This window comes from Dendrobates tinctorius, unplaced genomic scaffold (genome assembly GCF_039654945.1).
Source record: "Dendrobates tinctorius isolate UK_male_01 unplaced genomic scaffold, ASM3965494v1 ptg000093l, whole genome shotgun sequence".
Taxonomy (NCBI): Eukaryota; Metazoa; Chordata; class Amphibia; order Anura; family Dendrobatidae; genus Dendrobates; species Dendrobates tinctorius.
This window is the reverse complement of record NW_027361761.1, coordinates 12,473,024-12,491,148: the sequence shown is the minus strand read 5'-3', so window position 1 is coordinate 12,491,148 and position 18,125 is coordinate 12,473,024. Positions and strand designations below refer to the sequence as shown.

General features: G+C 41.7%; 1 protein-coding gene across 1 annotated transcript in view; it reads right to left on the bottom strand.

The window, feature by feature from the left end:
- Positions 1-269: 269 nt before the first annotated feature.
- The window catches only part of LOC141098554 (cytochrome P450 2C14-like), a 36,350-nt gene continuing 18,494 nt past the window's right edge, over positions 270-18,125 (bottom strand). The window contains exons 5-10 of the mRNA XM_073586444.1: positions 16,218-16,378; positions 14,412-14,588; positions 11,338-11,479; positions 10,688-10,872; positions 6,528-6,669; positions 270-861 (exon numbers count right to left, since the gene is read on the bottom strand). Of these exons, the coding sequence (XP_073442545.1) occupies positions 683-861; positions 6,528-6,669; positions 10,688-10,872; positions 11,338-11,479; positions 14,412-14,588; positions 16,218-16,378 (986 nt within the window). The 3' untranslated portion in view covers positions 270-682. The remainder of the gene's footprint in view (positions 862-6,527; positions 6,670-10,687; positions 10,873-11,337; positions 11,480-14,411; positions 14,589-16,217; positions 16,379-18,125) is intronic.

Genomic DNA, 18,125 nt, shown 5'->3' with positions numbered 1-18,125 from the left:
AGCAAAACGAACAGAAACAATAAAATGCATTAATTTACTATAAACATTTATTATTAAAAAAATAATTTCAAAATATACAGTTAATTTAAATTATTTTGGATGTTCGCATTCAGCGAGATTCTACAGTTTCAATTATTTTTCTTTACTTAATTTCATAAAACCTACCATGAGGGACTTATTTACGTGGTTTCAGGAATCAAATGAATTATATACATGTCACCAATCCAGGATCTACAGGGACCACAAGAAAACCAGCACAAGAACACAAATTAGCCAAACATTTTTTATTTATAGCATATTTTGCTCTTTAACTACTGCCTTAAAATTTTACTCAACCTCTTTATATTTGTGTCTACCAGCAGCCACCACTGAAGGAAGCATTTTGTATGCTGTAAGCTCCTTAGCTCCCTCTAGTGGCAGTTGTAGACAGCCAGAATTTTATCTTTTATCTCCATATTTATGCAGGAAATATGGAACTCTGTACATGTTTTCTATCTGTAATACCAGAAGAAGAAGAAGAACACAACAGTCAGCCGCTCTCCAGCTTAAAAAGACAAATAATGAAGAGCAATTGATTCCAATTCTATTCTTGGAACATTCAGACCAGATACAGTAGATTTTCTTTAAAATGATTAGTGTAATACATGCGGCATGTCTCGTGTTAGCAGTGACAAAGTGTAGTCTATCTGCGAGATATTGCACAGACCTCAAAGGGTTTGGGGGCGTTTGTAGCCCCAAGTGCAGGGGTGAGGTCCAGTTTGGCTCCAGGTATGGGCTGGAAAGTGAAATTTTGTAATAGTGTTGTAAAGAACAGGAACAGCTCCATTTTAGCCAAGGTTTCTCCAGCACAGCTTCGTTTACCTGCGAAATAGAACAGAAAACATCAATAAAAAAAATGGTCGAGGACTTGAGACCACAACTGGAAAGAAATCATATTTTAAAAATATTTAATTTTTGGCTTTGGGGCTTTGATCTGTTGTGATTGATATTTTGCTTCTATTTGGAAACCCTACTAGCTTATTCTCATGTAATTAAAGTTACACTTTTTTGCCCCAACTGGTATCACCCACCTCTCAATAACATCTCACCATAATTCTTGAAATCCCATATTTTGTAAGGGGTGCCTGATGACACACATGAATTTTAACAGAACATCATTAAATGTTCCTATATTGCATTCCACAGTTTAGTTGTGGCCATGTTGCATTTATGCCTACGGGAAGGGGTTCAGGAAGGATCTCTCCAAGTTCTCGCTCCATCATATGATGTTTGAGGCAGAAGGTGAACTGGAGGTGTCTCTGGGCAGAAACACCGACTATATCCTTCTCTCAACTCCAGTCTCGGACAGCATCTTGCAGCCATGCCCTGGCATCTATAAGACCTTGCGGTATTAGGAGCTTGGAATATATTACTTAGGCAATAAGTGACAGACTTTACTCTCGGCTAAGAAAAATACAATCTCACCTACGGATATTAACAACCACCATACAAAGGCCTCAATTGCCCCTATATTAGTGCATCAGTTATGACTTCACTGAATTGTAGTGTCGGCCTGCTCATAATATTGTGTCAACCACAGCTACCCAAATAATACCAGACCATTGACAAGAGCACCAATAATAATGCATCAGCCATCACATTCCGTCAACCTTAGATATCGAAATAATACTATACCATTCCGAAGTGCCCCAATAATAGTGCATCAGCCGTAACACTTTGACTTTGTCAGAGGGCCCCTTGTATAGTCCTAACCCCTGCACACAAGGGCACAGGAGTCTCATCCCCCGTCAGCCAGTCAAACTCTGCTTTATGAGCACATCTATGGTGGGTTGACAGGGGAAGAAGAACAAGTGTTTGAGGTCTATGGACAAGTCTAACAATTACAGTCTCTGCTGAAAATTTTTTAAGAACTGTAAGAAAATAAAGCTTCTTTTGTGTTAAATGGGTTATTCACTACTTGGAAACCCCCTTCCTAATGTGAATGTTTGATCTCCATAAAATAACAACACTTATGCTCATCTCCTGTGCTTTCACTGTTCCAGCCATGTCGGCACTTGCTTTCGCACGGCTCACGTGAGATTATGCCATGTAATCCCTGTGGCAATCACCACTAGCTTCACTCTCCCTTCCTTCGCTCTGACTTCCTCTTGATGTCTGAAGAGGAAGAGTGAAGCCAGTAGTGATTGGCCGCAGGGATCACGTGACATAATCTCACGTGAGCCCTGGCATAGCCAGTGCAGACACAGCTGGAATGGCACCGGCAATAATTATAAAGCCAGGGTCACATGGCCATATGTTCTCTCATGCGAAAGAATCAAGCTGATTAAGCTAATGTCACTCTGATCAAACTTTGTCCTATCTTGATCTGAGTGTCACCTTAGGTTGGTCATATTTTCTATCATGAGAGAATCATATCACAGTTTTGGAGAAGATGGAAAATGTAATATCTCCATCTTCTCCATTGCCTATGTTTGCGGTAATGGGACTGCCAATGTTTCAAACCCATCTATCGAGCTATGTGGGTGCATGATTCGAGTTTCAGAGTCATTTGCAGCATGCCGGAATTGTTTTCTTATGCTGAATCAGCATCATAAGAGGAAACGTGCGGATCAGCGAGCCCTAAGTGTTGTTATTTTTCTGGAAGCAAACATGCGGATTTAAGCAGGGTTGTCCAAGCAGAGGACAACACCTTGAAATAAACTGTTTGACAGCATTGGTCACCTGAAAGAAGAGCCGGTCATGTCAGCAAATTGCAGCTGTGACAGATTCTGTGTGCGTACCAGTCCAGCACATTGGCTGCCTATAATCGACATGCACCAGGCTGCTCTATAAAACAGACCAGACCGGCACATGCAGCAATATTTTTTGACACAGACCCTCAATTTGTATGGAAAAATTGTATGACAACTGATTGTTCTGCCCATACTCAACCGAAATTAAACAAACAAATACACAATCGTCTAAATGAGTCATAACTATTAAAACGCTTTAAAAAAATGAAACCCCTTTGCGACTTAATAGTATTTCCTATGTTGGATCCTTATGTACGGAGTTGGCTCAGGAGCTGAGCCCGCAGCATACCCAACAGAAGCATCCATCAATACACAGCTGGCATCTGCCTGTAACAGTAGCAACTGTTCCTTGCCCTGATCGCTGCTGTCTTACCATTTAAGATTTGCTTAGTAGACCAATGCACCTAGGATTTCACTGATTGAGCGCCTTTGCCGGCTGCCGCAGTGTTTTCTTTGATTGGTCCCCCTGAGGTCAGTGATTGTTTCGTGATGTTGGTCTACTAGGCATTGCTCCCACCTAGCCAGAATCCTACTCCACACTGATGAGGGGCAACACCCGGAAACAGCTGTCTGTGGATGGATACCTGGCCTTGGTATTTCCCTGGTCATATCTGTAAACTCGTAAAGAGCTGGATATTGACTTAAAGGGCCACTTAATATGGTGGTAATGGTGGTTTCCGAAAGGAGCCACTCCTTGACTGTCTCCTTCCCTGGAGGAAGATCTGGCTAGTCCCGTGTTTGAGACTCTTAAATGAGGCTCCACGGACTTTATTTTCATTTAAGATTTGCTATCAGAGTTTGTCTCATTTTTAATGTTTAAGTTTGACCATTTGGTGGAGTGGAATTCTGATCATTAACAGTTTGGACCATCATCAAGGTTTGCCCTACTGACCCAAAAATTGTGCTTTCCCATGCTACAAGTAGATTCAGCTTTGCCTCTGCAGCATGGGAAGAGTGCAGGGGCACTAAGGCTTGTATGCATTGATGTATTTACTAGTAGGAGTCTACTGTAGTTCCTCCACGATTATCATTAATTAGGCAGCTCCCTCTTTGTGTTTTTAACTTGCGCTTTGGAGAAATGTGATTCAGTTTTAGTGTTATGCATTAAAGATTATTATTTTTATAAGTGTACGTTCTATAAAGCAGTAATAAAAACTGTATAAATAAATGATTTTATTAGTTACAATTAATTATAAACACACAAAAATCCAAAGAAAAATCACCTACAAAACACTCCATTGAAACTGGGGTACTGGACAGTGTGGTCCTTCATATGATACTTTATTAATAGCGAGTACTGGTGGGTCTTGGTGCTATTGCACGTTAACTTTGAAGCTCTGATTAGGGGTCTCTTTTGGGTATAAATTGCTGTATATTTTATAACCATATTCTGGTCAGAGTTTCATTAAAGAGCCTTGGCATGAATGGATGTTGTTTTGCAATAACTATAGCATAAGAAGGTTCATAGCTCCCGGATTATTTCTGTGGTTGATTTATTTTGTGCAAGCACTTTAACACTCTCCCATAAATTTAATCTATTTATTATTTATCTAAATTATTTATTATTCTTTTTACCTTGACCACTACCTTTCATTTTTCATTGATGATATGAGCTTACACTCCTCTGGAGAGAGAGAGAGAAAGGAATGTACTGACAAAAGGAGCTTACGCTCTGTTGGATAGAGAGAAGACCCCACTGATCATAAGAGACTACAATTTACAGGAAAAAGAGAGAGGACCCCGCTGACCATAAAAGCTGACACTCTACAGGAGAGAGAGAGGACCCCACTGACCATAAGAGCTTACACTCTACAGGAGAGAGAGGAACCTACTTACCATAAGAGCTTACACTCTACAGGAGAGAGAGAGGACCCCACTGACAATAAGAGCTTACACGCTACAGGAGAGAGAGAGGACCCTGCCGACCATAAGAGCTTACACTCTACAGGAGAGAGAGCACCCAGCTGACCATAAGAGCTTACACTCTACAGGAGAGAGAGAGAGGTCCCCACTGACCATAAGAGCTTACACTCTACAGGAGAGAGAGGACCTCGCCGACCATAAGAGCTTACACTCTACAGGAGAGAGAGGACCCCACTGACCATAAGAGCTCACACTCTACAGGAGAGAGAGAGGACCCCACTGACCATAAGAGCTTACACTCTACAGGAGAGAGAGGAACCTACTTACCATAAGAGCTTACACTCTACAGGAGAGAGAGAGGACCCTGCTGACCATAAGAGCTTACACTCTACAGGAGAGAGAGAGGACCCTGCTGACCATAAGAGCTTACACTCTACAGGAGAGAGAGAGGACCCCACTGACCATAAGAGCTTACAATCTACAGGAGAGGGAGAGGACCCCACTGACAATAAGAGCTTACATGCTACAGGAGAGAGAGAGGACCCTGCCGACCATAAGAGCTTACACTCTACAGGAGAGAGAGAGAGAGGTCCCCACTGACCATAAGAGCTTACACTCTACAGGAGAGAGAGGACCTCGCCGACCATAAGAGCTTACACTCTACAGGACAGAGAGGACCCCACTGACCATAAGAGCTTACAATCTACAGGAGAGAGAGAGGAACCTACTTACCATAAGAGCTTACACTCTACAGGAGAGAGAGAGGACCCTGCTGACCATAAGAGCTTACACTCCAGAGGAGAGAGAGAGGACCCTGCTGACCATAAGAGCTTACACTCTACAGGAGAGAGAGAGAGAACCCCACTGACCATAAGAGCTTACACTCTACAGGAGAGAGAGAGAGGTCCCCACTGACCATAAGAGCTTACACTCTACAGGAGAGAGAGGACCTCGCCGACCATAAGAGCTTACACTCTACAGGAGAGAGAGGAACCTACTTACCATAAGAGCTTACACTCTACAGGAGAGAGAGGACCTCACTGACCATAAGAGCCTACACTCTACAGGAGAGAGAGAGGATCCTGCTGATCATAAGAGCTTACACTCTACAGGAGAGAGAGAGGACCTCACTGACCATAAGAGCTTACACTCTACAGGAGAGGGAGGACCCCACTGACCATAAGAACTTACACTCTACAGGAGAGAGAGAGGACCCCCCTGGCCATATGAGCTTACATTCTAGAAAAGAGTGAGAACCCGCTCATTATAAAAGCTTACACTCTACAGGAGAAAGGGGACCTGTGGAAAATAAGAGCTTACACTGTGCAAGAGAGAGAGAAAGAGCTTCACTGACCATAAGAGCTTACACTCTACAGGAGAAAGAGAACTGCATTGACAATAAAAGTTTACACTCCACAGAAGAAAGAGACTTATGCAGTGACCTAGGAAATGGGAAATGTCTCTGTCATTCATACTATGCTCCACTGGGAACCACTGATCTGTGTTGTCCCAGGTACTGACCACTGCTGTACAAGGTATGATAATCTGTAACATGTGATAGCTGCAGGGCATTATGGAGAGGAACGTGCAGCCACAAAAAAGAAGTTAGGCCGCTCTCTGATGCTTCAAAAGTGTCAGAAATTATACCGGGCAAGTTTTTTTTTCTTACGAACAGCGAATTGAATCACAAAGTAAAAAAAAAAATTCTTAAAATGTGTGGTTTCAAGCAAATTCAAACAAACTCTATCATCCACAGAAAGATCAGCTCATCTCTCTTGCTACACAGATTTATTATCTCCAAAGGGATGCGGTTGTCTGGACATCCATGATGTAAAACCTTATGAGGACAAAATAGTTTATTATAAATGTTACCTATTGAGAAGGGGACAAAAGCCTCATTCTTTTTGAAATTTCCTTTAGAGTCCAGAAAATGTTCTGGATAAAACTCATCCGGCTTCTCAAAATACGCTTTATCTCTGAGTATCGAGTGTAGCAGTGGGAAAACAACTGTGCCCTGGGAAAACATAATGAGTTATGAGTAGAGTTGAGCGATACCGTCCGATACTTCAAAATATCGGATCGGAATGGATCGGCCGATCTTTAAAAAAAAGTATCGGTACCGCCGATGCCGATACCGGAAGTCCCATTCAAGTCTATGAGACTTCCGGTATCAGAATTGGAAAAACCCTTTCCTGCCCTTGTACAGCCTCTCGGGGGTCTGTACGGGCCTTCCGGGGGTCTCTGCCGGCCTGCCGGGGGGCTGTGCCAGCCTGCCGGTGGGCTGTGCGGACTGCCCGGGGTCTGTACCGGCCTGCCGGGGGGGCTGTGCCGGCCTGCCGGTGGTCGGTGCACCCTGTGGGGGTCTGTACCGGCCTGCCGGGGGGCTGTGCCGGCCTGCCGGGGGGCTGTGCTGATGTCCGGGGGTCTGTGCAGGCATCGTCCGATGGGACTACAAGTCCCATCGGGCGATGCCTGCTACCATGACAGTGATTGACACATTAGCCAATGATGGAACAGTAGTAGTCCCATCATCCGGCTAATGTGTTAAATGTAAAAAAAAAAAAAAATACTACATACATACATACTACATGCATGCTACATACATACTACATGCTACATACATAGTACATATATACTACATGCATGCTACATACATACTACATGCTACATACATACCACATACATACTACATGCATGCTACATACATACTACATGCATGCTACATACATACTACATGCATGCTACATACATACTACATGCTACATATATACTACATGCATGCTACATACATGCTACATGCTACATACATACTACATGCATGCTACATACATACTACATGCTACATACATACTACATGCTACATATATACTACATACATACTACATATATGCATCATACATACTACATGCTACATACATACTACATACATACTACATATATGCATCATACATACTACATGCTACATACATACTACATATATACTACATGCATGCTACATACATAATGCATGCATGCTACATACATACTACATGCTACATACATACTACATACATACTACATATATACTACATGCATGCTACATACATAATGCATGCATGCTACATACATACTACATGCTACATACATACTACATACATACTACATACATGCTACATGCATGCTACATACACACTACATGCTACATACATACTACATATATACTACATGCATGGTACATACATACTACATACATACTACATATATACTACATGCATGCTACATACATACTGCATGCATGCTACATACATGATACATACATACTACATGCTACATACATACATCATATATACTACATGCTACATACATACTACATGCATGCTACATACATACTACATGCTACATACATACTACATACATACTACATACATACTACATATATACTACATGCATGCTACATGCTACATACATACTACATACTACATATATACTACATGCATGCTACATACATACTACATGCTACATACATACTACATACATACTACATGCATGCTACATACATACTACATGCTACATACATACTACATACATACTGCATGCATGCTACATACATACTACATGCTACATACATACTACATATATACTACATGCATGCTACATACATACTACATGCTGCATACATACTACATACATACTACATGCATGCTACATACATACTACATGCTACATACATACTACATACATGCTACATACATACTACATACATACTACATGCATGCTACATACAATACATTCATACAATACATACATAGACATACAGTATATATAACAGAGTAACATACTTACCAATACTTGTCACATTGTTCCCCGAAGCCATTGTCTTCTACGGAATAAATATTAACATAACAAACCACAAAAATACTCACCCATGATCCGAAGCAGTCCACGAGTGTGTCCCACAACGATCTTGGGTAGAGAACTGCAGCATCAGCTGATGCTGCCGCTCTCTACGGGCTGCAGGAATACAATGACGGAAGGTAGGTATCCTTCCGCACTGTATTCCTCCGCCACTTAAAAAAAAAAGTCCCTAGTCTCACTTTATGGTAAAAGCTGTGTGGGAAATTCCCATACAGACCCCCGGACATCAGCACAGCCCCCCGGCAGGCCTTCACAGCCCCCCGGCAGGCCGGTACAGACTCCGGGCAGTCCGCACAGCCCACCGGCAGGCCGGCACAGCCCCCCGGCAGGCCGGCAGAGACCCCCGGAAGGCCCATACAGACCCCCGAGAGGCTGTACAAGGGCAGGAAAGGGTTTTTCCAATTCCGATACCGGAAGTCTCATAGACTTGAATGGGACTTCCGGTATCGGCATTGGCGATACCGATACTTTTTTTAAAGATCGGCCGATCCATTCCGATCCGATATTTTGAAGTATCGGACGGTATCGCTCAACTCTAGTTATGAGGTATAAATCACATAGCAAAAATATATTATGGAAAAGATCTGCACATGAAACAATAGCTTATAAAAGATAGCAATTGTACTACTGCACATTAGGATTGGAATTATCCAAACCTAGAACTCTTATGGGGATAAGGTGTTTAGTCTTTAAAATTATCTGTCAGCTCTCCTATGTAGAGTAGTAGAATCATAGAATCGTAGAGTTGGAAGGGACCTCCTGGGCCATCTGGTCCAACCCCCTGCTCAAAGCAGGATTCGCTAAATCATCCCAGTCAGATGTCTGTCCAGCCTCTGTTTGAAGACTTCTATTGAAGGAGAACTCACCACTTCTCGTGGCAGCCTGTTCCACTCATTGATCACTCTAACTGTCAAAAAGTTTTTTCTAATATCTAATCTGTGTCTCCTCCCATTCAGTTTCATCCCATTGCTTCTAGTTTTACCTTGTGCAAATGAGAATAAAGATGATCCTTCTACAATGTGACAGCCCTTTAGATATTTGTAAACAGCTATTAAGTCTCCTCTCAGTCTTCTTTTCTGCAAGCTAAGCATTCCCAAATCCTCTAAGCGTTTCTTATAGGACATGGTTCGCAGACCGGTCACCATTCTGGTCGCTCTTCTCTGAACTTGCTCCAGTTTGTTGATGTATTTTTTTAAATGTAGTGTCCAAAACTGGACACGGTATTCCAGATGAGGTCTGACCAAAGAGGAGTAGAGGGCAATAATGACTTTGCGTGATCTAGACTGTATGCTTCTGTTAATACATCCCAGAATTGCATTTGCCTTTTTGCTGCTGCATCACACTGTTGACTCATGTGCAGTCTGTGATCTATTAGTATACCCAATTCCTTTTCACATGTGCTGTTGCTTAGCCCTATTCCTCCCATTCTGTATATGCTTTTTTCATTTTTATTGCCCAGATGTAGTACTTTGCATTTTTCCCTGTTAAAAACCATTCTGTTAGTTGCTGCCCACTGCTGCAGTTTATTTATATAGTTTTGAATCCTCTCTCTTCTCTAGTATTAGCTATCCCTCCTAGCTTTCTGTCGTCAGCAAATTTAATCAGTTTACCCTCAATTCCATCATCTAAATAAAGATAAAGATGTTGAACAATACAGGGCCCAGGACAGAGCCCTGTGGTACCCCAGTTGAGACATTCTTCCAACTGGATGTGCATTCTTCCAACTGGATGTGCAGCCATTTACGACCACTCTTTAGGTCCGATCACTAAGCCAGTTCTGAATCCACCTAAACGTTCCTATCACTCTCCCTACGCTCACATTATGCTCTCTCTACACTGTTTCCGGCTGCAATGTGCACAAGATGGCTCCGGCAGCTATTAAAGATCCCTTATTATGCTGTAAGGCCAGCCAATCACAGTAATGACACACCAAAGATGACGCCGACATTACTGTGATTGGCAAGCCAGCCCAGCATGTTCATTGGCTGCAAATAAAGCTCCAAACCTGTTGGGCAGGTCACTCGAATATATTGAGGCGAATATCTAATTACTCGCCGAGTAACAAATAGCTCGAATAGCGTAATATTCGTGCTAGTAACGAATAGTGCTAAATGTTTTCACTCATCACTATTTTTTACCTTTGGGAGAAAATATCCTCTGAATGTGACATCTTCAGTAGTTGCATGTGGAACATTATGAGGTACAATATCCCCAAACCGCTGAATCTCATGAACAACGGCGTCAGTATATGGCATTTGTTTCCGATGCTCCATTTGAGGTTGGGCCGATCCGATCACTAGCTCAATTTCAGTGTGAACTTTCTCTGCCAAGGAAAGGATAACATACCACTTATTATTCATGTCTACAAGGTAAAGATCACAAAATATGTTTAATCATCCACCCATCTCATATTTACTACATGAAGTCTCAGCAACCGATCAGGTCTACCGACCATCAGGCGCATTACGCACCTCCACAAGGCAATGCTTCATGCTGACCACCATAATAAAACATCATGTAAACTCATTTTTAAGGAATGCAGGTAAAATCTGTCCATCCTATAGAGGTCAAAAGAATGAATGAATAAAACCACTTAAAAAGTAATTATCCAGAAAGCATTCCTTGTCTTCTGTAAAAGACGGAGACATGGAAGCAGCAAACATTGCTTCAAGTGACTAAAGAAAGGTTAGTAAAGCCGAACAGAAGAAACATTGATCTGAAATACTTTTAAAAAGTTGTAACATTTTTCCACCACAGTATCATTTCAAGTTAAAAATAGATTTCTTACGTTGAATTTCCGGGTACTTTATCATCAGTAGAAGTCCCCATCTCAGTGTGGTTGAGGTGGTCTCCATTCCAGCTCCGAACAAGTTTCCTACCAGAACCGTTAAATTTTCATTGTGGAAATACTCGGTGGATTCAGGTTTTCCCTGAACAGCAGAATAAAACAAAATCCTACTAAATACTGAAAGGTGTTTTGTCCTTGGTGGTTTCTCACAAAATATGTTCAAATTTACAATGTAGTATTGTAAAAATATAATTGCATATTTTCAAAAAACTGAAAAGTTCTGTCCACGTGTTCTGTGTCACAGTCCAGTCTCAATATCTAGGGATGGGCAAACCCGAATAGTAAGGTTCGGGTTCTGTATCGAACAAGTAATGTCCGTGCGCGAACCCTGATCATTGACTTCTTGCACGGATCCCGAACATGGACTTCTCCGGGAAGTCTGTACTACTGTTTGGGTTTGGCAGAATGAAAAAAGTTTTATTGAATGGCTGCAGCGCAGTCAATCAAAAAGCTTTTCCAGTGTGGACTCTTCCGGCTCAATCACAGCCATGACTAGTATTTGCATGGCTGTGATTGGCTGGGGCACACAGCATAAAAAAAGGAAATACATGTGGTCCAATCTATTTGTGCTAACCAGCGCAAGAAAAGCTGACAGTTGTGGGTTGCAGCCCCTAGCTGTCAGCTTTATCTTGGCTGGTTATCAAAAATAGAGGTGTCCCACACCTTTTATAATTTAAAAAAATGATGTGTGGTCATCTTCATTTTTGACAACAAGCCTGGCTAATGTAGACAGCTGGGGGCTGGTATTCTCAGACTGGGAAGGGACTATGGATATTGGCCCTCCATAGCCTTAAATTAGCAGCACACAGTCACCACAGAAAAGGCTTATCTATCTTTGCCCGGGAGTGTTTCTTTCAAATAAATGAATCTGTGATTTTATTTCAGAAAAGAGAATTTACCCTGTGCGTGTTTTTATTTCTTTTGATTACAGGGTTAGTAATGGGGGCATCTGATAGATGCCTCTCCATTACTACTGTCGGCTTGATGTCAGCTGGTATTACAAAGCTGGCATCAACCCCACAAATATTACCCCACTTGCCACCACACCAGGGAAAGTGAGAAGAGCCAGAATTAGTGTATTTAATAGATGCACCTTTTCTGGGGCAGCCTCAGGATGATATTTTTAGCCTGAGGAGGGCCAATACCAATTCCCAGTCTGAGACTACCAACCTCCAGCTGTTTCATTTAGTTTGGCTGATTGTCAAAAATGGAGGGGACCCCATGTCATTTTTGAAATTATTTATTTAAATAATTTAAAAAAAAAAACGGCATTGGACCTCTATTTTTGACTACCAGACATTATAAAGATGACAACTGAGGGCTGCTTCCTGGAACTATCAGATTTACTTGCACTGATTAGCAAAATAGAGACCTGCACATCATTTTTTTAAAACAATATTTATTTATTACATGTGCTAGCTGGTGAGTAATCCGTCAGCCTTTTCATGCTCTTGCTGCTATCAAAGAGACCAGAGGTATGCTGATGAGAGTAGGACTCTCTTCAGCTGATGCTGGTCAGAGCAGCTAGGAACTGCAGTGCTCTGACCGGCGGTGACGAACTTAACGCTGACCAGAGCCGGTGTTTCCCACGCTGTTACAAAGATGACAGCATGGGAAACGCCAGATGCTTGAACCCCCATTCATTTTAATGTGGTTCGGGTTCAAGACCTTTTTTTAAATGGGTGGCTGAACCTGGTGGACCCAAATATCCACAGCTCGGCTCATCACTATCAGTAACCTGACTTGAGCTGAGCTAGGCTATGTTCACACATTGCATTTTTGCTGCATTTTTTTTGTGCAGCCAAATGCTGATGTCTTGGCAGTAAACAAAAGGCTTTTTAATTAAGTCAGTTTCATTCACAAAAAAAACAGCTAGAAAAAGATTAACGATTGCAAATTTTAGCATGTTGCAGTCATTTTCCAGATCATTCAGGAAAAAAAAACAATTGTGCGCATGAGATTTCTGAATGTCATAGCGTTTGCCCGTACATGTAAAATACAGTTTTAATTTGCATAAAAACACAAAAAGAAACTGCAAAAATACATCGTGTGAGCATAGTCTTACAATACTGGACATCATAAATAAAAAATTAATTTTGTTATTAAAATTTACTATAATTGCCAAAAATTAGTATTTTTTTTACAAAATGTATTGATTGCTATTAGCAAATATGAAGGGATTCTGTTGTGTCCCCAAATGGCGGTGATGCATGTGATATGCATACTCCTGGGCAGAACCCGTCTAGTGGGTGTTGACCTTGCTCCATATAAGTGTATGAAGCGAGGGCGCGGCCGTCTAGTGGGCACGGCTGTTCAGTGGATGCAGCCGTCTGGTGGGCACACGGCTTTGCTCAATACACCTGTATGTAGTGAGGCCATGCCCACTAAACGGCTTCTGCTCGGGAGTATGCATATCACATACATAACCGCCGTTCCCAGCTCAGAAACCAGCGAATCCTTGTAGAGCCCACAAAAGTCTGCAGACGCACAGCGTGACTGCAGCCTTTTCATTTTAGACCACACAACCCATTAATTGAAGGGAAAAACCACTTTAATAGACAGTTTGTAAGTGAGTGTGTACTGATGGAGAGCGTGCAACTCTTATCTGTCGCTTTCTGAGCTCCTTTCAGCTAATTTATGTCAATATGAAACTTGAGCTGAACTTTGTTATAAAGCGGCTGAGAGGAGCTTAGAAAAAGGCAAATAAAAGAGTTGAAAACTTTGAAAAATTCATAGTTAACCAATTCTGCAGTCAGCAATCTGCAAAGAGACAAAAAGTCTGTAAAATCCGATCTTTTAAAAATCCCTACTGCAAATTAATTGTAACCCAATGTACAGAAATTAAAGAAACATATGGCATCCAGAAGTCTGCCTATAGCTATAGAACTTATTTTATTATGTACTATAGAAACAAGTACCAGATTATCTGACTTTCTGGATTACACATTCCATTTGCAAATTTATGTATTTTTATGCTTAATAATTTCTAATGATTATTATCATGTGCATGATACCTCTTCTTGCTTGGCCAGGAAGGCATCAATGAGGTTCCTCTGGTCATTTACATCCAGCTCTTTTTTTTGTTTCGTAAATTTTTCTCTTAAGAAATTATAAAATTCTCTGACATTCCCAAAAATTGTCCTGTGAGGTCCAGGAAGCAAATCCAACAATGTCGGGAAACTGTCATACAGCTAAACAAATATAAAAATAATAATTAACACTATCAAAAATGTAATAGTACAGTTCATTTTTACACGTGAGAAAGACACCAGTCTGATGTGTAAACGAGACCTTGAATCAAGGATCTTCATATCAGTTAGTGCAGACCAAAACCATGACTTGTCCTTTCCTTCAACGTATCCTGGTGAAGTTCACCCCCCAGCGATAGAACAGTAGTAACCGTTATTGAGCTTTCACAAGAGCTGTGCCTACTCAACCCGCTCAGGTGAGCACATTACCTGGAACTATTATATCTTTTTGTCAAGATATCTATTAGGGTTTGCGGATCGCACCAAAAAAAAAATTAAGGAGGTGCGATCGCAACCCGGGGACCACCGTGCGGTCATGGAGGAACCACAACTAATAATGGCGGAGCAATGCTGTGTGCAAGCACCATAAACACACAGAGTAAAGATCACTCCGTGTGGAAAGAGTGCAAAGTACCTGCTCGGTTGCTTCACAGAGCGGTACAATAACGGAGCACTTAAAGCTGTACTCTGTTAGACTTCACAGGAGTATAGTAAGTTATGACACTAGTTGGGGTCCCTATAGCTCACTCTGGCACTTAGTTGTGCTAAACAGCACATGCGACTTAGGACGCCTGGAGTCAGATGCTAAACCAAGCGGGAGTTCCCAACCTACACTGCCTGCACACACAATCGCTGTGCTGGAGGTGGCACACGTGCACACAGAGTAGTACCTTATCCACTGACACACATAAAGGGTCTTAGCATGCCAACGTGCGCCCCAAAGACCCTTTTATATGCTCCGCTTAAGTCCAGTCAGACAGGACCTTGCTAGTGGACCAATCCGGAACTGCAACATCACCCGAGCAGCTGACAACTGACCACCAATGAGAGGTCGCCACCTCACGAGCATGCTCAGTAGAGTGATTTCTGGACTTAGCCTCCGAAACATCTGTTAGCTGCTGCTTATTGCTGGTTACCATAGCTTTGGCTGGAAGGCCAGTAGTAACCAAGTGCACTGCACAGGTCTGAGTAAGACGCTGAGACCAACATCTTTGCTGAGCAGCCTCCACTGTGGCTGAAGAAGAATGGGGGACTGCAGAGGCACACAGTGCTTGGGATCTACCCTGTGCAGTGGGAAAATCCTGGTCCTAACAATATCAGCACATGATCTGGCTTGCTCGGTTTCCCTGCAATTCTTATCTAAAAGTGTGATAGTGGAAGCAATTACTGGTACTATTCATGTGAGCATTTAAATCCATTCCTGTCCTCTTTAAAGAAAGCAATGGGGAGCATCAAAGAGTTTTAAGAGATCCAAGGCAGCTGGATACATTTGGAAGTTGATATTCTTCTTCCATCCCCTTTTTTCCATTTTTGATAAAAAAAAATTTCAATTAAAATTAAGAGGGGAACGAAGTCACTGATGACAAAATTGTTCCTATCATCTAATTTTGTAGCCTCTTTGAAGGGCTTTAGTTTGTCTTAAGGGATAATTTTTTGACCGACTTGGACCATTACATCAGTGATAATCTTATCTAATCCCCAAATGTTCATATTTTTTCAAGGACAATAATTATAATTAAAAATAGTACTGGAAATTGCAAATTATAATAATTTTTCATTTTTTTTACTTACCCGGATCCAGGGGCTTCCCAGGAGTCTTACATTTTCATTAACTAAGGCAATAAGTTTAGAAATTATTGGATCTTCATAGTCAAATCTGTGACTGAGAAGTATTGCTACGATTATATTGGCCACGGCCGCATTAATAATCGTCAGGTTATCAAAGGGCTTTCCTAGAAAGATAGAAAATATTTGTTTTTGTTTTTTTTTTAAAAAAAAAAAAACAATATTTCTAGTCATCTGTACAGATTTTAATGTGGTCCACAACCAAAATATTTGTGTTTCATGAAGGCCGTATTCAGTTAACTATCGAAAGGGAAGGATGAATTTAATTTCTTTGTTTTTTTTCTTTTTATATACTGCTAACATATTCTGCAGCGCTTTACAGCTCGCACACATTATCATCTGTCCCCACTGGGGCTCACAATCTAGATTCCCTATCAGTATGTCTTTGGAATGTGGGAGGAAACGGGAGTACCCAGAGGAAACCCACGTAAACACAGGGAGAACATACAAACTCCTTGCAGATGTTGTCCTTGGTGGGATTCGAACCCAGGACCCAAGCGCTACAAGGCTGCAGCGCTAACCACTGAGCCACCATGCTGCCTCTGTACATGAGTGGGAGGCCCGACTATCTCTTGCTTGCCACGCTGTAAGAAAGTGTTATTGCAATAATTTTCTGGGAGAAACACTTTTGCACGATATAAATATATAGATAAAATATAAATTTATTTGCCCTTTTTTTCCAGGATCAGTTGTCATTTTCAGTGGCACCATTATGAAGTAGAGTACATACGACTGTTCAATCACTATGCTGGTTATGTAATGTGAATATTTGTATTTTGGCTATTTATTGATACCTCAATACCAATTACATACCGTCCCAGTCAAAAGTTTGGACACACCTGTTCATGCAGTAGTTTTCTTTGATTTTATTAGAATCTGTAAGTTGTAGATTCAGACTAAGGCCGGAGTCACACTACAGCAAGATACGGCCGAGTCTCGCAGGTTAAAACCAAACCAAACCAAGCTCTGGCACCGGTACTCCGGTACTACCCGCCCCATACGGTCATCGCTGCCTACTATTGCACATGGACGCTTGCGATCTGCGCACCCTATCTTTAGCGTAGGGTGCGCAGATTATGCGCTGGCCGTGCGCTAGTAGGATTTTGGCATGCGCTGCGCACGCCAAAATCCTACTAGCGCTCGGCCAGCGCACTATCTGCGCACCATATGCTAAAGAGGGTGCACAGATCGCAAGCGTCCATGTGCGATAGTAGGCGGCAATGACCGTATGGGGCGGGTAGGGAGCCGGCAGGGGGTGGGGCTTAGCGGCGCCGTGCGCTGCGTCGAATAAACGCTAGTGTGAAAACTAGCCTTAGACGTGAGACACGACCGAGTTTCTCGCATGTGTGATCCCTGCCTAATGCAAATAATAGAATTTCGATACACAACACGTTAGAATACAATTTTGTATTAAGGGATAAACAAACTAAGAGATTTTTTTTAAGGTGAAATTTATGGATTAATAAGTTTTCCCCAAGACTAAGTATAAATGAGTCCATTGATTAAAACTGATTAAATGTTAATTGTATATTAAGATTGTTTCAAAAACGTTTCTTATGCTGATTGATCCAATTTATTTATAATGCTTTCTGTATTATTTCCCCATTTATTCTCCCCCCTCCCCCAATTTTTTATCCTATGTTTGCTCATTCTCACCTTACCTTTCCTATTGTAATATAAATCAAAAAATATTTGGAAAAAGACAAATGTAAATAAATATGGTATCTCTAAAAAGATCATCTTGTCTTGCAGAAAGTAAGGCATCATCCACCTCCATTAGCAATGTAAATGAGGTATCGCTGTAGTCATACTGACCCGAAGAATAAAACGGCCTTATCAATTGTACCGCACGCA